The 22,632-nt window shown below is 40.1% G+C and overlaps 1 protein-coding gene across 1 annotated transcript in view; it reads left to right on the top strand.

The window, feature by feature from the left end:
- LOC146782831 (rhodopsin kinase GRK1-like) overlaps window positions 1-22,632 on the top strand; it is a 315,996-nt gene that overhangs the window by 198,898 nt on the left and 94,466 nt on the right. The window contains exons 3-6 of the mRNA XM_085640123.1: window positions 6,633-6,760; window positions 7,498-7,655; window positions 7,820-7,903; window positions 8,725-8,849. Of these exons, the coding sequence (XP_085496249.1) occupies window positions 6,633-6,760; window positions 7,498-7,655; window positions 7,820-7,903; window positions 8,725-8,849 (495 nt within the window). The remainder of the gene's footprint in view (window positions 1-6,632; window positions 6,761-7,497; window positions 7,656-7,819; window positions 7,904-8,724; window positions 8,850-22,632) is intronic.

The following is a 22,632-nucleotide window of genomic DNA, read 5'->3' as shown; positions in this document are numbered from 1 at the left end:
CAACACATTTGGTTCAATAAACATTTACGAGCAGCAGCCAAACAAAAAGTCCGAACCTGTATGATCTGTTGCCAGTTCAACCCAGGAAAAAGTGTTCCCGTAGAACAGGGTGGATTTCATCATCCTGATCACCCTTTTGAAGTCCTCCAGATGGATTATATCCAGATGGAACGATGTCGAGGATTCAAATATGTTCTCGTGGTTGTCTGCGCTCTGTCCCGTTGGACGGAGGCATACCCGGTTTCAGATTACACTGCCCCGACTACTGCCAAACAGTTAGTTCGAGAATTCTTCCCACGCTACGGTTTACCACATGTTGTCTACTCAGATAACGGCCAGCCGTTCTCATCCGAATTAATGAAACATGTTTCACTTCTGCTAGGATATCAGTGGAAATTCCACTGTGTTCGACACCCCGAGGCAGCAGGTCTCGTAGAAAGACATAATCAGATACTGAAAATCAGACTGTCCAAAATATGCAGAGAGAAAGGGGTTGACTGGATAGTAGCATTACCAGTTGCACTCTTTTACATGAGAATGGTAGCACACTCTAGAACAGGGCTATCCCCGTATGAGGTGATCTTCGGTAGACCACCAAATATGTGGGGGACGCCTATACCACGCAAAATAACTGATATTGACTGTAATATGCTGACAGATTACTTGGCTTCCTTGATGTCTGCACTACAATCTTGTCGTTCACAGGTTGCTGCAGCATTTCCCGACAACACTGAGGTGAAACCCCATGACGTAGTTCCGGGGGATTTTGTGTTTGTGAAAAATTTCGACTGAAAGACTCAGCTGGAGCCCAGGTGGAAGACACCCAAGTTGGTTCTGCTGACCACAAGAACAGCCGTGAAGATCGAGGGCCGCCAGGGCTGGATTCATTCAAGTCATATCAAGAAATTTCATGGACAATCCACGGATATAGACATTGTGCCCTGCACTCCCTCACAGACTGATTCAAAACTTCCTTTGGTGGAAAAAACTGAAAGCGAACTTTACAAAGTTAAGTTAAGGACGTCAGACGGTTTGATTGTTTAAGTCCTCTCCTAGGTGAAGCGGTTGAATCTGTCTCTGACATGTATCCTCTAGACCTGAATCATGAACAGTCGCGAAAAATGATGAAACGACAGGCGTATTGTAAATCACTGCGTAGCCATTGTATAGGGACATTATTAATTTTGTTTTCCCTAAGTCTTTTAATAATTATTACCAGTATGTTGTTGCACATATATTACCCTATTGCCAGAAATGTTCACAATGTTATTGCAGAACATTCTTTTAGTGACTTACCCCCGCATGAATTGTCCTATAGACTTGCGCTGCGCAATAACACTTTCATTAGTATGCTACATCATTCCCATCAGACTAGTAATGCAACTAATTGTTGGGTGTGTGGCCGACTCCCTCCCTATCAGAATTATGAAGGAGTCTTGCCTTTCTTTCCACATCCATTTACATGTAATGGCTCCTGTGGAGCATGGTTTAGTTTAATCAATTCCATAAACTCAGACACAGCAGTTTACCAAGATCAGTGGGTATGGGGAAATCTGAACCTAGTTTTACTCAAGGTCTGCTATCCTGACAAGGAGGGTCGCCCCAAAAGAACAGGAACTGATCTAGAAAATGAAGTATATGGATTAGGTAATTTTACACCTAATCTCATGATTCTAAATGTCGTATCCGAAGTTGAACTAGTCTTACCCACCATGTCAGTATTCCCAGCAAAAGGTGAATTGTGTGTAAGAAAGGTTGGTTCCATACATATGGGCCATAGTAAATGCACTACTACAGTAGAATTCAGTGATCAAGGCAAATCTTCATTCAGAGCTTATCGCCACTCCTATTTTATATGTGGTCAGACTGCATATATGCGTCTACCTCTAGATTGGGATGGTACCTGCTACATTGCATTCCTTTTGCCACCTGTTTTCCTAGCTCCTCCTGATTATTATAGAAATATTCATTTAGTACACAATAGAGAGCGGAGAGATCTCCCAATTGTCGATTATACTGAGACGGCATGGGACAAGTATGTAGATTTCAATAAAGGCATCTTTCCCTATATAGGTACAGTTACCAATAGTAAGCTGATACGTAGATTAACTAGAACCCTTGAAGCAGTAGTGAATGAAACTATTTCCGCCTTAGGCAATTTAACAGAAGAGCAGTCTGCTATGCGGATTGTTGTGCTTCAAAATCGTCTTGTCCTTGACGTCATCCTGGCTGATAGAGGCGGAGCTTGTAGGGTCATCGGATCAAGCTGCTGCGTATTCATACCAGAAAATTCGCCATCTGTATATAAAGCTATAACTCGCCTTCACAAGATTGTAAGCCAGATACACCAGAACCCAGGCACCTGGACTTGGTCCAGTTGGTTTTGGAGTGTGATATCAGCCTGGGGATGGAGAGTTCTATCCTTCCTAGGTATTGGCCTTCTCATACTATTCAGTTGCTGTCTATGTCTACAATGTGGACCAGCGATTTGTGGTCTGTGTGCCACATCGTGTATTCCACCACCAAGATTTCATTCAAGATTCCGGAAGAAGAAAGAAGAACAAATGATGCTATATGAACAGATCAATGGATTAATGAAGATTGATATCTCTTAACGGGCAAGTAGGGGACAAGGAGGGAATGTGGAAATATGGATTTTTCTGGTCAGTTATGTCCCCTATCTTGGACCCCAACGGTTCTATATGCATGTCACAAGTACATGTATGTTCCCTCCAGTTCCAGTTATGAAGACGCAAATACAAGTGCGTCCACCGTCAACATGTCCTCTGTCAGATCCGCCATGAATAGGCCGGATATTCCATTCCTAAGTACAAAAGGCCACCGGCTTTATATGGCTCACTTATGCCATTTTACAGTCCAGGCAAGTAGGCCCTGATTCTGTCATCAAAACTCTTCTTGCCTTCTGCCTCTGAAAGCTCCAGTCTGAGCCTGCATCTGTGACCATGAACTTTGTCTCATTCTCTGCGCGGCTCACGAAGCCTGACATCAGCCTATTCTCTGCCAAGAACTGTATTTCACCTTCGAGTTATCTGCTTCCCCCTTAGCCGATGCATTCCTGCCTAGTAGTTTAAGTAAACATTCTTCCAGTTACCAAGCAAAGGGCCCGGCTTCTCTGTCTTAATACAAGTAATTCATAGCCCTGTTACTATGGAAGATTACTGCCCTCGCATTTAGTGTAGACACTTAGACGCTTGTACACGCACGCACAGACAGTATAGAATAGATTCTGTCCGAGAGTCCTTCCTTTGTGGATAACATAGTTCTTTAAACATAGGATGTTAGATATGATTTGGGATTAGGTTGACTTGACCCCTCAGACTTCTTGTCTCCACATGTAGAGCTAAATGTCAAGTCCCCTTCACCCCTTAGTTACACGTCAATTACACGTCATGCTGCTGCGCGCGCATCTATGCCAAATATTATCTTATAGATCCACCTATATATGATCTCATAACCAATTATGTTCCTTTTTTCTCCTTATTACACCCATTTTCGGTTACGTAGACAATTCGTCATTTTCCTTATCAATTGTTACGCCTATTGCATTCGCTTCATTGTAATGTATGTATTATAAAAGTCATTTCATGTCAATAATGTGTGTGCTTCACTTCCTGAACCTTCGTGGTGACGGAACATTGGGGCAACCGATTATAATCGAGTTAATGGAATAAAGCCCATTCCGAACCTCTAAATACCACGGATTCTGCCTCTCATTTTACTGAGCTATTTTATTATGTTCCTGTATCAAATTCAGTCCCGGTAAAGGAGAAATATTTACCACACATATGTGGCCAGACCGCATATATATGTCTACCTCTAGATTGGGATGGTACTTGTTACATAGCATTCCTTCTGCCACCTGTTTTCCTAGCTCCTCCTGATTATCATAGAAATACCCATTTAGTACACAATAGACAACAGAGAGATCTCCCAATTGTCGATTACACTGAAACAGCATGGGAAAAATACACAGATTTCAATAAAGGATTCTTTCCCTATATAGGTACAGTCACTAATAGTAAGCTGATACGTAGATTAACCAGAACCCTTGAAGCAGTAGTGAACGAGACTATTTCCGCCCTAGGCAATTTAACAGAAGAGCAGTCTGCTATGCGGATTGTAGTGCTTCAAAATCGTCTTGTCCTTGACGTCATCCTGGCCGATAGGGGCGGAGCTTGTAGGGTCATCGGATCAAGTTGCTGCATTTTCATACCATAAAATTCGCCGTCAGTATATAAAGCCATAACCCGCCTTCATAAGATTATAAGCCAGATACACCAGAGTCCAGGCACCTGGACTTGGTCCGGTTGGTTCTGGGGCGTGTTGTCAGCCTGGGGATGGAGAATCCTATCCTTCCTAGGTATTGGCTTTCTCATACTATTCAGTTGCTGTTTATGTCTACAATGTGGGCCAGCGATTTGTGGTCTGTGTGCCACATCGTGTATCCCACATCCAAGTTTTCGTTCAAGATCCCGGAAGAAGAAAGAAGAACAAATGATGCTATATGAACAGATCGATGGATTGATGAAGATCGATATCTCCTGAGGGTCCGTAGGGGACAAGGAGGGAATGAGGAAATATGAATTTTGTGATCAGTTATGTCCCCTATCGTAGACCCCAACGGCTCCATGTACATGCTATAAGTACATGTATGTTCCCTCCTGCTCCAGTTTTGAAGACGCAAATATATGTGCGTCCACCGTCAACATGTCCTCTTTCAGATCCGCCATGAATGGGTCAGATATTCCATTCCTAAGTATGAAAGGCCACCGACTTTATGTGGTTCACTTTCCACATTTTACAGATTCAGGCGAGTAGGCCCTGAATTCTGTCATCAAGCCTTTTCCTGTCTTCTGCCTCTGAAAGCTCCAGTCTGAGCCTGCATCTGTATCCATGAACTTTGTCCTACTCCCTGCGCGGCTAACGGTGCCTGATCTAGCATATTGCCTGCCAAAAACTGTATTTCACCTTCAAGATTATCTACTTCGCTCCTCATCCGATGCATTCCTGTCTAGCAGTTTAGGTAAACATTCCTCCAGCTACCGTGCAAAGGGGCCAGGCCTCACTGTCCTCGTGCAAGTAATTCATAGCCCCGTTACCATGGAAGATTCCTACCCCCTCGCATCTCATGTAGACACTTAGACGCCCGTACACGCACTAACAGTCAGTATAGAATAGATTCCGTCCGAGAGACCTTTCCTTTTGGATAATACAGTTCTTTAAACATAGGATACTAGATATGATTTGGGATTAGGTTGACATGACCCCCAGACTTCTGTCTCCACATGTAGAGCTAAATGTCAAGTCTCCTTCACCCTCTAGTTGCACGTCAATCACACGTCATACGGCTGCGCACGCATCTCTGCCAAATATTTCTGCTGACATTGCAGGATTCTCTTATGGATCCACCCATTTGTGACATCATGTTTAATGACGTATTTTAGTTACACCCATGTTTACGCCTTTTTTGGTTACGTATGCATATTTTATCTCTCTTATCAACTGTTACGCCTCCTGCATCTGTCATACTATAATGTAATTCTTATAAAACTGATTACCTGTCAATAATATATGCCCTTCCTTCCTGAACTTTCGTGGTGATGGAATAGAATGCCTACAATTCGAATTGTATTCCTTTGTATAGGAATAAAGCCTTTTAAAACCTCTAATACCACGGATTCTGCCTCTTATTTTTACTGAGTTATTCTCACTAAGACTTTACCGCATAAAAAATAGTACCGGTAACGAAATATTTACCACAACGCATCAACAAATACAAATGCACATACTACATGAACTATAACTCACGACTCTACCATGCACTGTGTTCTGAAAAACCATCTCAATTCAGCTTTTATAAGTGTTGTTATCAAAGCTATGAGTTGAGATTGTATAAGTAATGTCATATGCAGAGGTATGACCAGTGCATTGAGAAGGGGTGAGTTATATTTAATGTAGTGTGACGAGTGGGTGAGAACACTGTGTACGAAACTGCGTGACTTGTAGTCATTTCAAAGTGGTGTGTTAAGTTAAAATGTAAGTTGTAAATAACCTGTGTGCATAGGTGGGTGCAATAGTAAAGTGAAGGTAGTGTCTAAATTGTAAACTAAAGTTATAACTATAACTTTAGAATTTCTAATATTTGTGCAGTTTAAGTATGGTTTGTATGGAAAGAATAAAGAACGTTTTCCTAACTATAACTTATCTGTAACTTTTGATTTCTCTCATTTTTCATACCCGCTATAAGAGGGCAGTGTCACTCTGATTTCTGGGACCTGATCTAGCCTGCAGACCATGTAGACAGCATTGACACACTGTATGTCTAGATGCCCTGCCCCATTCATGACAATATAGTAGGTGTGTGTCATGCTAATGCCATGGACCGTGCTCTACGGTCAGGTGACTTGTTTCCGTCATACTCCATGCACACACTGGGAGGTTGCTTTCACTTTGATATCTGAGGCACAGTCTTGGAGTAGAGTCAGGTACCCTGGTCTCATAGAATGCTAATGCGTTGGATTCCAATGGAGCCCTGAGCACCCTGCAACCTACACAATATTACCCCTTCTCAATGGAGATTCTGACACCTCTCTGGTTCGTCTTGGTCACAGGGTGCCATGGTGGAGAAGAGGATCCTAGCCAAGGTTCACAGCCGCTTCATTGTCATGCTGGCGTATGCCTTCCAAACCAAGACTGACCTTTGCCTTGTAATGACCATCATGAACGGAGGAGACCTCAGGTATGGGACCCTGCCAGGAAACTGTTTTCCATAATGTACTACCTCTTTGCCTCTTGTAAGTTCTATGACCTCCTTCCAGGTGGTCTTACAGATTAACCACATCCAGCCAGTGGAGGAGTCAGATATTCTTATTTCCAAACTCACATGAAACCATATGCTAAAATATGCAAGACTCCTCCGCTCATCCCTTTTACTGGCGGACCAGTGGTATAATAGGAGAAGAACAGCTTCCGTACAGTGGATCTTTGCTTGTTAATGGAGGCAGATAGCAGCTCCCTTTCCACTATGGTTCACATGTTAATTTATCCCTGGCATATCACATGCAGGCTCTATTGCTATTAGATCTAGGGATGACCCCTTGTCCTGCTTAAAAAATGCCTTATTCTAAATATTAGATGTGTTTTCCCATCCCTCATTCTTTCCATTACTTTGTCAGATTATATCAGAAAGAGGTCCTAGCTCTTTCTCTAGGTCATGTTCACTTTGATGAGCTGTCAAGCCCTGGTCCAAACCCTTGACTTGGAATCTCCTCATCTGTAATCAGCTCTAGTCACTTAATGATGATTAGTAAAGGAGTCAGGAAAGTGTTTATTCTTGGGACAGGGGTTGCTACTCATGATGACACTTAATTGAGGTCCATGCTGGGAAGTAGTTTGATGTGCTTAACCCTAAACTATGTTCCTAATTTTCCCCCACATACTGTCAATACCTGTCTTAACACTGTCTCACAACTCTAGGTTCCACATCTACGAAGTGGATTCGCAGAATCCTGGTTTCTCAGAGGAGAGGGCTGCTTACTACATCGCTCAGATCATTTGTGGACTGGAGCATCTCCACCAGAACCGCATTATCTATCGGGACTTAAAACCGGAGAATGTTTTACTGGACGATGTTGGTGAGACACAGTTATATCTTCTCAAATATAATACTTCTCTGTTAATGTAAGTCCTGAAATGAATGGTAAGTGTGGTTAATGTTTATTGACCATGCAGAATCCTCAGTCATGAACATTTGATGTACCCTTTTTCATGTTCTGATGAAAGTTGTCCTTCTCCACAGGGCATGTCAGACTCTCGGATATGGGTCTGGCAGTAGAACTTCCAGAAGAAAAGACCAAGACAAAGGGATATGCGGGGACACCTGGTGAGTCGATGCTATGGATATGTAGTGGAAAACTTTTCTCTGGAAATATCTTGACTGCTTGTATTTTCCTATGGAAAACTCTCGCCCGATGGAAATGTACTACTGCGAGAGTTTGCCTTCTCTGAATTTAAATGGAAGCTTCTGTCTGCTTGTAAGTCCCAGTGGAGTGGTGTTTTCTAGTTCTAACATTTTAAATAGATCTTTACTGGTCTGAATTTCCAATTAGAATTTATTCTACTCGGAACTTCAGTGGAAAGGTGCGTGTTGGAGAATTTTCAATGGAGTTGGCTTGCCTACTTTGAGCTTCTAATGAAACATTATAAGTGGTATGAATTTTGAATGAGAAAAAAATTAATCCCTTAGTATCGACATTCAGCAAATATGTATTGTCTCCTAGACGGTGACTACGCATACTATTGCAAAGGCGCCTTTGTGAATCTGACGGCCCCCCATACCTTCATGTCCATCTCTCGGCACCCCAATCCATGCGTAAGCAAGTGTGTCTTGCTGTGATTCCACATGTTTTTTGCTTTTTTTGGGAGTTTTATTTAGCGATGGTATCAGAGCACTTTACATAAGCACCAGTTGCGTTACAGTCGAACATATTAATTATTATTTTTGTGGTTAGGCACGGGGTGATTAAGTGATTTGCCCAGATACACAGGATGTTGAGCGTCCCTGCGAGACTCAAACCCGGTTCTCCAGCTTCAAGGTCCACTGCCCTAGCCGTTAGGCCACATCCTCTTCCCAAATTGTCTACTTCAACCCTCATAGTGACTCCTGGATTTGAGATGCTTGAAACATTTTTTTACTCCTTGCAGGGTTCATGGCTCCAGAGTTGCTGAAAGGGGATGAATATGACTGGAGCGTTGACTACTTCACTCTTGGAGTTACTCTATATGAAATGATTGCAGCGAAAGGCCCATTCCGGAGCCGTGGAGAGAAGGTGTGTGAAAATGGGAATTTTAGTTTTTATGTATTTTGTGATTCTGAGTTCAAAATGTTTTATTAAATTTTTCTTAATAATAAACAAATACAGACAATACATAAAAAATTTACCATAAGCGAAAATACCTATATAAAATAAGAAATTTCCAAAAGCAACTCTAAATTACAATAGGTAAAGAAGTATAAATAATCAATTAAAGGAGGGAAGATAAACTAAAAAGAAGGGAAGGGAGGGAGCCATGAAAAATTGCAATGTCAACTTATCATAAAAAAGAGCTACGTTCATCATATAAGGCTTTAAGTAGAATGACTGTAAAACGGTGGATCAAGTATAAATATACAATTATAAAGATAAGTATACATCTATAGGTAACCAAAAAGAGTGAAACAAATTAGAGTTATGATTGATCCCTTTCAGGGATAATTGAGCACCTCTTGTTGTAAAAATGACCCATGACCACCAAGCATGAACTGATAAAGACGAAATATCCTTCCAGCAAAATGTAATGGACTTTAAAGCAGCTGACAGTAGGAAATTAAACAGTTCACCTTCTAATTCAGTTAAGTTATGCAAAAGACCAACAGATTTACATATTAATATTTTGTAAGAAATAACATCATGAATATGAAATATTTGTTGAATAATATCCCAAACATCAGACCAAAATTTAAAAATTAATGGACATTCAAAAAGCATATGTCGTAATGATCCAGGAAGTAATTTACAATGCCAACAAATGTCGTCTTGCATCAGTTTAGCACGAAATAAACGTACTGGGGTCCATAAACAATTAAATAAAATATAAGAATTGGTTTGGTAAAGTGAAACAGGCAGCCAGCTTTAAATACTATTAAGCCAAACAGTCGTCCAAGTATCGTTGGACAAAGAAAGTGAAAGCTCAGCATTCCAAAATGTTGAAATAATATTTAAATTGTTTCCTATAGAATTAGATAATTTTTTATATAAAATAGAGACAGTATGTGATGACGTAGAGATAGTTTGAATATATAGTGCTAAATCTGCTTTAACATTAAACGGAATACCATGAGGGAAGGAGTCTAAAATTGAATTACATAAAGACTCATATTTAATAAAATCAGATTGAGGTAAACTAAATTTCATTTGTAAAGCTTCAAAACAAATAAAAACATTGTCGAAATAGATATCTTTAAGATAAAAGATACCAGCTTTAATCCAAGCATTCCAAAAATTAACATTTCTATTCAATTTAATAACATTACTATGCCATAATGACATATCTTCAGTATGAATCATAGGGGTCAAAAAAATTGAATCCAGGTCATTAAAAATGAGTTTAGTAGATTTAATAATAACCCATTTTTGCACATATGTTGACCTATTAGACATTGTTAGCAAGGTGGTCAATGGAAAAGGATCCACAAGAGACTGCTCTATATGAAGCCATGTAGGTTGGTTATTTAAAGAGGAAGGAGGAAACCATATGGAACTTTGTTTCAGTATAAATGCCTTGTAATATAGAAAAAAGTCAGGCAAACCAAATCCAGCATTGCATTTGGGTATTTTTAATTTTTTATAACCAATACGAGTTGATTTATTGTTCCAGAGAAATTTGGAGAGAAGTCTATCAATGTCTTTATAGAATTGTAATGGAAATTGAATAGGAATCATAGCAAGTGTATAAAACCTTTTAGGAGCAATAGTTATTTTAATGGAGTCCATTCTACCCCACCAAGAGAGGTGAAGTGAAGACCATTTAGACGTTTTATCTTTGATATAATTCAGAATAAAGTTACTATTTAATGTTAATGTTGCTTTTATGGAGGACGCAAATAGAATCCCAAGATATTTTAATTTATCTTTTTGCCACATAATATCAGCTATGGGTAACATATCAGGAGTACAAAAAATGTTTAAAGGGAAGAATTCAGTTTTATTAATATTAAGTTTATAGCCAGAAACCATGGAGTATTTTGCAATAATTTCTAATAAGGCAGGTATTGAGGATATAGGTTCACTAATAAATAACAGCACATCATCAGCATAGGCTAAGGTTTTGATATTAATCTCCTTAATCTTAATACCTTTAATATTAACACATTTTCTTATATGAGTAAGGAAAGGTTCAATTCCAATTATAAATAAAAGTGGAGAAAGGGGACAACCTTGTCTTGTGCCTCTAAAAAGAGAAAACTGACTAGATACTTGGCCATTGATAAATAAACGAGCAGTAGGGGCATAATACAGAGCAGAAATCATGCGTATGAACGAAGTACCAAAATTAAATGATAATAAGGTTTGAAATAAAAATTGCCAATGGATTTTGTCGAAAGCTTTCTCTGCATCCAAAGCCAAAATTCCTGCGGGGAAACTCTGTTCAATAACGTGTAATAAGGTTCTTGTGTTATTTGTAGAGTATCTATTCTTCATAAAACCGGATTGATCAAGATGTATAATAGAATCCAATATAGGGGCCAGTCTAGAAGCAAGTATTTTAGCATACAATTTACAATCTTGATTAATTAAAGAAATAGGGTGGTAATTTGAAACAAGAGTGGGGTCTTTATCTGGCTTAGGAAGTACAATAATTAAAGCATCAGTAAAAGAACCTGAGATCGTTCCTGAAGAACCAAAAAAAGTAAAAAGTTGAAATAAATAAGGCAAAAGTTGGGACTGGAACTCTTTATAAAACTCAGCTGGGATACCATCTGGGCCAGGGGATTTATTTTTTTTAATGGATTTAATAGCAGCTAAAATTTCATCTGTAGTAATGGGTAAATCTAGCCCAAGCCTATCTGAGTGTGAAATTTTGGCCAAATCACATGTATTTAAAAAAGAGTCCAGTATGGAGGGATCATGAGGATCAGGCTTATTATATAAAGTAGAGTAAAAATACAAAAATTCCTTAACAATATCGTTATGAGATATTGCAATTTTACCATTAGGGTCATGAAATGAGGTAATTTGCGTTCTATCTTTTTTATACGTAAGTAATTAGCTAAAAGTTTCCCAGATCTGTTGGCATTAAAACGGAATTTAGCCTTAGAATTAGAAATTTGGATGTCAGCTCTTGTACTAAGGATTGAGTTAAATTTATATCGAAGTTTTTGTAGCTTGACTTTAAATTGAGGATCATTTGATAAAATAAAAAGCCTTTCAAATTTCGCAATTTGTTTTTCCAAACATCTGATACGTGCGTTAAATGTTTTATTTTCATAGGCCATAATTGAAATAGTTACACCCCTAATGTAAGCTTTAAAGGCGTCCCATCTATTGACCATAGAAGTGGATCCTTCAGGATTGAGTAAAAAATAGTCTTGAATGGCATTTAAGATTTTAGGCTTCTTATGTTCATTAAGAACAATTCCAGTATTCATACGCCATCTAGTTTGGTTTGTAAAAGTTGAAGTTAAGTTCAGAACAAAAGAAATCAAGGCATGATCTGAGATGTCAATATTACCAATCTTAGGAGTCTTAACAGATTGGACTAGTTGTGTGGAGATTAAAAAATAATCAATTCTAGAATGCGAATTATGTGGATTAGAGAAAAATGTAAAACATTTTTCTGTAGGAAAGTGCAAACGCCAAATGTCAACTAACTTGGTGGCATGAATAAATGATTTAAAAGCATGAAAAACCTTAGGAGGGCGAAATGTAGTACTAGATATTCTATCCAATAATGGGTCAGCAAAAACTTTAAAGTCACCTCCAACAATTAAAGGAACTTTACCCAACTTTAGAACCTCAGTGGTAATATTAGACCAAAAAAGAGGGTCATCCGCAGTAGGACCATAAACATTGAGTAAAAATATGACTGAATCATGAATTTTAATTTTAGCTATGATATATCTTCCATCTGCATCCGAAATTTTGCTTAAGATTTGGCAATGCAATTTTTTTGCAACCAAAATATCCACCCCATTTTTTTTACCAATAGCAGGTGATGAAACAATAGTATCTACCCATTTCTTCTTCATATAATTTAAGATTTTGTCATCTATATGAGTCTCTTGAAGAAAACAAATGTCTGCCTTACAACTACCTAAATAATCTAAGATTTTTGTACGCTTAACTGGATGACGTAAACCTTTAACATTTAGTGAAACAACTTTAATATCACCCATAATGAAGAGAGAAAGAATAAAAAAAAGATTAAGAAGAGGAGAAAAAGAAAAGAAGGAGAACAATAATAAGAGAAAATAGTAGCTCCAGAACTAGTAAAAGGAGATGAAAAAATTTTAAAAAGGAGAGAACGACAAACAGGGTACAAAAATATCAAAGATGAAACGCACATACGCTTAACAAGCATGACCGAGCCGTTGGAGCCCAATGTAGTAATGACCCATTAACCTGTCAGAAAATACGTAAATTAGCTATAATCAAGTATTAGAGTCATGAGTATCCATGGAATGCTGTGAACGTTGATCCAAAAACTGACGCAAGTCATCAGGACGCTGAAAAGATTTTGAAAGATTGTCTTTCCAGATACGCATTGTTGAAGGGTCAAAAAGACCATATTTGAACCCAAGACTTCGCAGTTGAGGCCGAAGAGCAGAAAATTCCTTGCGAATTGAGACTGTTTCCTTGGCAAAGTCTTGATGAATAAAAATGTTATTCCCATTGACCATCAAGGAAGGAATCTCTCATGCTGCCTTTCGAATCAAAACCAAATGATGATGCCTGAGGACTTTGAAAATCATTTGACGAGGTTTGGTATGTTGAGGATTGCGATGTGAAGAAATTCTATGGGCCTTGTCAATCTCAAATTTTTCTGGAAATTTAATTTGTAGAAGCCCAGGAATCAAATTTTCCAAATACAATCTACAGTTGCCACCCTCCACATCCTCTGGTAAATTAAAAATGCGTAAATTGTATTGTCTGTTACGATTTTCCATCTCTAGAAGTCGGGTAGACAAAGGAGATATTTTCGCTACAAGTGGAGTGAAAGTCTCAAGCTTAGCCTTATTATCTTGTATTTTAATTGCATCATCAGTGATTTTCATTGACAGACTCGCCATTTCCTTTCGAACATTTTTAATCTCTGAGGCAATAGAATCTGTGTTGACACGAAGCGCTTGAATTTCCTCTAAAATTAAGGATAATGAAGGTTCTGCCGACTCTACCGCCTTTGATTTAATTGGCGGAGGTGAAACCTGCTGCTTCCTTTTAGGATGAATATTTTTATTATCCATGTTGATTTAGTATTGAAAGTAGAATAATAATAATAAAAATAAAATAGAATAACAAAATTGCAAAAATAACAGCAACAAAGCAAGAAAATGAAAGAAAAAATACTGCAGCAGTGAGAAAATCCTTATTAGAGCTGGTGCAGCAGCTATAACAGGCTATGGGAGTGGCTAGGCCCAAGCCAGGCCCTTTCCTGAAGGCGTGCTCCTCCCCCTGACAGACAAAGCTGGGAATACCTGAAGGAAGAGCTGGAAGCAGAAGCTGGCCACCGAAAAACGCCTCTAACACCGTCCAAATCCCAAGAAAATCACAGCAATCAACAGGTAGGATGTTAAGAAGTCAAGCGACCTCATTTGCGCCGCAAAACTGACAGGATTCGTCGTTTAATAACGAAAAACGGGCGAAAAATCGCCGGAGCTCTCTACACGGCAGCCATCTTGTTTCGCGCGCTCGCGCGTTTCCTATGTATTTTGTGATTCAGTAGAGCAAGAAGCAGGTCCAAGAAGTCAATGCAGAACTGTACTCACCATCGGATGGACCCTCAGCTAGGATTAATTTTTACATTCAAACATGCGAATAGCACACACACGCTCATTAGCCGACCAACATTATCCATAAAACTGAACATTATTGATGAATGTTAAACAAACCCCCTTTCCTTCCTCCTGGCGCCTTTCCCTGCTTCAACCAGCAGCCTAACTAGCGATCTACCCAACCTGTCCCTTTTCCTCTTAAAAATTGCATAGAACCCTTTCGCTCTTCCTTAGCCTGTACCTCAATCGCTTCTCCTCTTGATAGTCATTTTCATGCTGTCCCAGCAGATTGAGTACCCGTAATCGATGCAGGCAACACAGTCCACTGAAAAAACTCCATTGATAGTTCACCACTGGGCCCCAATGGTTTGGGAATTCCCTTTCCTTGTCCCAGACCACACCCATCAACTTCTGCATCCCTAGTAATAGCCAGATGTTTCGTAACCAGCTATCAGTTGTAGGTACCCAGAGAAAAGGTATGGCTGATGTTGCTCCTAAAGAGTAATGGGGACAAATATTTCTCCCCTTCTGCGTGTTTTGGAATGTCACCTTCCTCCACAAATCTTGTGACTCATCAGCCTCTAAGTCGTTCCCAAGGTTTTTTCTCAGCTTCTTCTGGACTCTTCCTGTTGAGTATTAAATAGCATATATTTCGGCGAGATTTAGCATTTCTTCAATTGTCTTTATCTTAAGAGAATCTTCTGAGATGTGGTTACTTAGTGTTTAAACTAAAGGTACCTGAATCTTTTAAGAAATTTGAAAGCTCTCCCTATCTCTTTCAGAGGGTTTGATTCACCCCAGCCGCAGTCAAAGAGGTCTCTAAAAGTGATGCAATCCTCTCTATTCCACTCTTCAAAGGTGGTCATATTTATCCAACATGTAAAGTCCAGGTTCACGTTAGCGGTGTGAAGGAACCTGTGTATATGATGTTGGTCCCAACCGGACTCTCATCCTATCCTATACTTAGAGGGAAGCCCTGGTCACTGGCAAGATATAGATTGCTCCGCCTCCGACTCCTGAGCCACTGCACCTTTCACTGTGGACGACCTGAGAAAGTATGATCAATCATCAGGACTTATCTGTCTCTTTTCCTGTCCATTGAAACAAACACCGCAAGTACCTGGCCTCAGTACAGTGGGAATTTCAAGCCCCTTCCCATATTTTTATATATTTTTTTCCCACTGGGTGCCTTTTTCCATAGCTCTTTTCTCGTGCCATATGTAATCTGTCTAGATATTCTGCAGTGTCTTAATTTCCACCCACTTAAAGTGGAGTCTGAGCACCTAAAAAACATAATTCCTGGGCACATTATTATTTTCATGGCTGCAAATCATCCCAGCCAGGGTCGTCCCAGCTTCCAATGGAGTATCCCTGCTTTAACAACTCTGAGGAGACTTTTAAAGTTCCACTCCTGTGTCTTCTTAAGTGTAGCCACCAGATCAATCCCCAGATGTCTCTGAGATTCCAACCAACTGAACGGGGGTTGGTCACATTAACTGATCTTTCCCATTTGCCGCAAGAAGAATTTGAGGCCTTCACACTTGTTTAGATTGACGTCGTTCAACCAAGAGAGAATTCTTGAGAACTCCTGGACAGCTTGACTTTGATCTGTTCTGGAGATAAAAAGTTCATCTTCAGTTGCCCTAGTCTTATTCTTCTTGCCGCCCAATGGCAATCATCTCAGGAGAAAGCATAATCAAGTGGGGTGGACAGCTGGAGCCCGTCGCGTACCTCTGCCTATGTGGACTCTGTATGTTACCTGGCCCATTACTTGAATATTAATAGTGGAGCTTGTAAAGCACATAGTTACTTCGGAACAAAGGGACCCAGCACTGCGGTCCGATTTCCCATGTGCTACAGACTCGTAGAAAGTAACAGATCAATTCTTTATGAGCAACCAAGTTTTTGATTTTTTTCTAAAAAGGAGATTCAAAGGGGCCTGTCGGACAGAAAGAGGTTGAAAATAATGAGCACTGCACCGTTCTCACTTATCACTGTTAAGGACAGTCCTATACAGTAGCCCTGTCAGCTTCCCCACTGAAGTTCAGCTCAAGGTATTCTGTAATGGAGTCCTTGATACCATGCTTGAAGAGAGGGTCTTTAAGCAAGCGGTCATTAAGGGGTCACATCTAGGGGCAAAGCTTAGTCGGTGTGATTTGTGGGGGGTGAATCTAAAATTTTGCAACTAAAATAGGAGTGGGCTGCAGGGTGGAGAAGTGAGATGATCAAGGATTGGGATAGACAGTTTCCGTGAGGAACAGGCTCAGTACACACGTGCATTAGGTGGGCCTCACTCTTGAGTGGCACAGTGGGTGAAAAACGATGGGTTGGAATACTGCCCTGAGTAATTGCCATTGGTTAGTCTATTTGCAAGCATTCATTCTATCACCTTTTAGGTGTTTGGTTGCCAGTAGTATGACTGTAAACCTGAGACTGTTGCAGACTTCCAAGACTACGACTTGTAAGGTTTGTGAATTTCAAAAAGCAGTACATTTGCACCCACTCAAGAACTACTTATATGGGGCCAGATTTACTATTTGTTTGTTAAACCTGTCACTATATATATTTAAAGATCCCAGTTCAAAAATTGAACAAGGTTACACCTCTTAGTGAAATGAAAATTACAAAACAACTGACACAGGCATAGTAGAGCCGAGTCACTTCCCCCAGGTGCAACTACCCAACCTAGTATGTATTTAAAACATCCAGTTGAATCTTCGTCCCTGCCCATCCAATTATGGGCCTGGATGTTCTCTTTGGGAACTCATGACTACGGTCACATACAACACAACAGCCTAGAGTCCCCACCCTGGGATCACTTATTTTGAATGTGTTTTCACTGCATTCACTCTTTTTCATCTCTGCTGCAAGAAGCCTTGATGGTAGAGGTGTGAAATCGGTGCATGTGTGCAGGTTTCAAATCATTTTATTAAGTGACCTCCATCTCCATGTACTAAGCCCGAGCCACAAATAGATGAGGGTATTCAGGCAAATTAGTAGGGCAAGCTGAGCCATGGGTCTGGCTGGGCTCTATGAGTTCGCAAAAAAGCAGAGTCATGAAAGCATTTGGTATGTATAAGGTGCAACAAACAATGTAAAAATATGATACAGTCACATAGACAGACATTTATGGAATGTGATAGATTCTAGAAACATTCATGGCTCATTGCCGCCCTACGACAATGCCATTAGTGTACTAAGAGGTAAGTCAGTAGTCATGTAAACCCTAAATGTGGCCTAGATTCTTATTATAGATGGAGCAACAATATTCTATTTAATCAAATAAAAATAGGTGCTTGTACAGTGCACATCTTGAACTCGGGTATTTAAAAATGCACACATATGTGGGAAAAACGGAAAAGGAGGCTCTTTGAAATAAAATATTTGCCTAGGATCACACAGTTTGGACAAGTAAGGAAGCCAGTATTGATTCCAGGATATCTTGTTTCACATTCTGAAATTCAACCAACAGATTGGTATCTCTGCCTCTCTCTTTCTCTCTCTATCTCTGTCTCTCTCTCAGGAAGAGGCCACAGCAGAGTCTTTTTCTGGTATAGTGCCATTTGTCAGCTGGGCAGTTGCAGGGAAAGACCTCTTGGAGTTTGTTGTGTCCCTGTAGCTTAAACTGGAGGTCACCCTTATGACACTTGGAGTCCACTTCTTTGTCCTGGGTACAAGAAGGACAACAGGTCCAGTCTTCTAAGCTCTTCTCAGGGCTCACACAGCAGGTTCAGGCCTCTTCTAATGATCCATAAGTCCAGGAATGTGCCGAAGTGGGTGCCTGAAGACGACCCATTTATGGTATTTGGTTAAAATATTGAGGTTTTAATATTGGGGAAAGAAATATCAAAAACAAATATTGTAATACAAAAATATCATGATGCAAAAATATCGTTGTCAAAAATATTGATTTTGTTTTTCAGGTAAGTAATATGGTTGTTCAGAATATAGTTGGTGTTAATATCGTTTTCAACTATTTCGGTGCCGATTCCGATCCTGTAAAACCTGGGTACGAACCGTCGGACGGAGCGTTTTCTCCGTCCGACTCGTACCCGGGAAAAGCACCTTACAAACCCGCAAGTACGATTCGTACAGAAACACCATTTCCGTCCGAATCGTAAAAAACACCGAACGGCTCAAATATACCCACAATCCCGATCCGGGACACCGCGTACGCGACATTCGCACGGAGTCAGGCAGCGTTTTACGGACCAGCAAGTACGATTCGTACCCACAGCACTTCGCACGGCAATATTTTTACGGAACCCAAAAAGTGCCGGAAAAGCTAAGTACGCCACGATGCACGGCGAAAAGGGGGCCCGGTACGCACCGTACCCCCATCCCTACACGTCCGCACCGGACACCCAGCCCCCCCATGTCCGCGCCGTACCCCAGCACCCCACCCCCATAGATACGGAGCGTACCCCCACCCCCGTAGATACGGAGCGTACCCCCACCCCCGTAGGTACGGAGCGTACCCACACCCCCGTAGGTACGGAGTGTACCACCACCCCCGTAGGTACGGAGCGTACCCACACCCCCGTAGGTACGGAGCGTACCACCACCCCTGTAGGTACGGAGCGTACCCCCACCCCCATAGGTACGGAGCGTACCCACACCCCCGTAGGTACAGAGCGTACCCCCACCCCCGTAGGTACGGTGCGGACCCCCAGCGCTACGCTTTCCCTACTGTTGCACAGATTGGAGTGGGAATAGTAAATTTGACCCTCTGAAGTCGAACACTTTCCCTACTATTGCACAGACTGGAGGTGGAATAGTAAATCTTACCCCTCCTAAGTCCAATACTTTCTCTACTGTTGACCTGTTTGGAGTGGGATGAGTAAATGTAACCCCTCCAAAAGACTACGCTTTCACTACTGTAGCATAAACTGGAGTGGAAATAGTATATCTGTTATTCACAAACTTCAAAACTTTTCTGATTCTTATTTATTATATCTATTATTAATATGTGTTTTTTTACATTGAATTTAATACATATACATATAGATATATAGTGTTTCATTTTGGAGTTTTTTTATATTTAAATAATTTGGTAATTTGTTTAAATGTTCTTCAGTTTAATTGTAATATTTTGTATGTATATATATATATATATGCGCAAACAGAAGTCTTTCACCACAGAACCACCAGACAGGCAGCAACGAGGAAAAACCACGCAAGTCCCAGTCTTCTTTCGGCAAGTTTATTTAAAAAGGCAAGTTCACCAAATCTGACGCGTTTCGGGCGTCCGCCCTTGGTCACAGATCGTCAGGCAAATGAAAGAACATCCCTTTTAAAGGGTACATTGCACGAATTTAATTAGTGATTTTTTTTCTTTTTGCAACACCATGTGATTAGAAACTGAAAACTGAGGACACACTACATATAGCTAACATAGATAGTCTGTTTTCTAAATCACAATTTGATATATATAAATCGAATAACGGGAGGTATAATTACAATATTTACATTTTGTTGCCCAAATTTGTGTTAACATTCCATTGTGAGTTGCCATGCTATATATTTTGTAAATTTTATATCAGACAATTATTGTCAGTGTGCATTGAAAATGGCACATGATATCCGCATAAATGCGCTTATATAGTAGATTGCAAAAAAAGACACAGTGTTACTGGTGGTCATTTGTCATGAAAAAGTGCAATGCGCGTAGGTAAAGTGCAAATGCAATTGTGCAAATAATGCAAAATATTCTGTGCAAGCATAGCATATAAATAAATATAAATATTTATAAATAATTTCATATTAAAATCATCTAAGCTTCTCAATTCATGAAACCTGATGCTAGGCATATGACCATATAAAAATATCATCTATGTTTTACTCTTTTGCAATCTCTCAATTAACTGCATGAATGCAATAGACATGTAACGACAATGTGGATCGTAATGATTTACAATCAATTCCTTTATATATATTTAGATAAAGCAACAAATATCAACCACCTTCCAAAAAAATTTTACTCTATACGTGATTCAAAAGGAGGAAACAAACTAAATCTATCTTGATGTCTGTGTCCCAAAACTTAAATGGGAAAAGTAATGTGAATCCAATGAACCAGTGAAAAAAATCAATTGTGCATGTGATACTAAAAAAAGGGATGATATACAGTATGTGTAATAAAATTCATAATGAAATTAATAGGGTAAAGGCAAAGAAGGCAGATAATGGCCCAAAACAAATCATTAAACAGGGATTGGTTATAAAAAAACATGTAAGTCTTCCGTTGTGTTCAATCCATTGGGGAATCTGCTGTCTAACTCAATAATAAATTGTGACTCAAGTCTTCTGAGCATTTTTTCCCTATCGCCACCCCGTCTAGATTTAGGGACTGAGGCAATGACATAATATTCCAAGCATTGTAAGTTGTTGTTATGTCTTGCCTTGAAATGTCTGGCAACAGGATAAGTGCCATCGTTATTAACGATGGCACGTAAATGCTGGAGTATTCTGGCATGCACCTGTAGCTTAGTGCTGCCCACATATCTGAGGCCACAGGTGCATGTCAGAATGTAGATAGCAAAATCAGTTTTGCAATTAAATGTGCCCTTGATGTTTTTGGCAATAGGACTGAACGGTGTCAAGTATTGGGAAGTGTTTTTTCCAAATTTACAAGCTCTGCAAGTTGAGCAACGCTTGAATCCCGGCCGGGATTTCAACCAATCCTCTTGTTTTGCTAGCTCAGGGAATTCGTGACTGATCTGGGTTTTAAAGGAGGGTCCCCTCCGATAAGTAACCACAGGGTTGTCTGGAAGCCTGGGGGCCAGAACCAAATCTGTTTTTAAAACAGGCCAGCGCTGTTTTATGATGGATTTAATTTGTCTGGCCTGTTTGCTATACCCGGTGATAAGCCTGGGAGTTTGTTCCTCCCTTGAATCAGTTGATGCAATTGATTCACTGTTAGTAAACAGAGACTCACGGGTTCTAGCATTGGTTTTCTGGATGGCAGTTTTTAAGACTGATTCTTTGTATCCCCTACATCTGAATCTGTCTAGGGCTTCATTTGTGCAGGCCTGTAAATCAAGATCAGTGCTACAAATTCGTTTCAACCTGAGCAACTCCCCAAATGGAATGTTGTCAATCGTGTGTCGAGGATGTGAACTACTGGCATGCAAGATGTTATTGCCAGCAGTTTTCTTTCTATGTAGTTTAGTGACAAGACGGCCATCTTTAACGTATAGTTTAACATCCAAGAATTCAGCTTCATTTGCGCTTACATTAGAAGTGAATCTTAAATTTTCTTGGTTGTTATTAATACAAGCCAGGAAATTGTTGACACTTTCCAAATTGCCTCTCCACAGAATAAAAACATCGTCTATAAAGCGTATCCACTGTATGACATGTTTTCTGTACATTACACCATGGGTGTGCATGAGGACCCGTTCCTCCCACCAGCCTACGTGCAAGCACGCATAGCTGGGGGAGAAACAGGCCCCCATCGCCACACCTCGCTTTTGTATGAAGATGTTGTCACCAAATAGAAAGAAATTGTTGTTTAGACACCAACCAGTAAGTTCTAAAATCATCTTATTGTGCATATAGCATTCAACAGGTCTCTTACCAAGGAAATGTTCTAATGCACTCAAACCAGTTGTATGTACAATACTGGTGTAGAGCGACTCAATGTCTAGGGTGATCAATAAAAGATCGTCGCTCCACGGAATATCCTTAATCTTGGCAATGAAGTCTCCCGTGTCCCTTACATATGTTGGTAATTCCTTCACTAAGTCCTGTAGGAAGTAATCTATATATTCGGTAACATGTTCTACCATTCCCCCGATGGCCGAGATAATCGGTCGGCCAGGTACTGGTGTGACTAGTTTGTGTACTTTTGGGAGGAGATAAAGTCTTGGTATTATAGGAAATTCCACATATAGGAAATCAAATTCTTGCTTTGAGATCATATTTTCCCTCTTCCATTTGTGGAGCAATTTCAAAAGTGATTCTTTGGCCAGATTGTAGTCCTTGCCTGAAGATTTAACATAACACGAGGAGTCATTTAGTTGTTTCATGGCCTCCTCAATGTAGGCATCTTGAGGCCAAATAACCACATTGCCTCCCTT

Source organism: Triturus cristatus, chromosome 12 (genome assembly GCF_964204655.1).
Source record: "Triturus cristatus chromosome 12, aTriCri1.1, whole genome shotgun sequence".
Taxonomy (NCBI): domain Eukaryota; kingdom Metazoa; phylum Chordata; class Amphibia; order Caudata; family Salamandridae; genus Triturus; species Triturus cristatus.
Note: the sequence above shows the minus strand (reverse complement) of the source record. Positions and strands in the feature narration are given on the sequence as shown.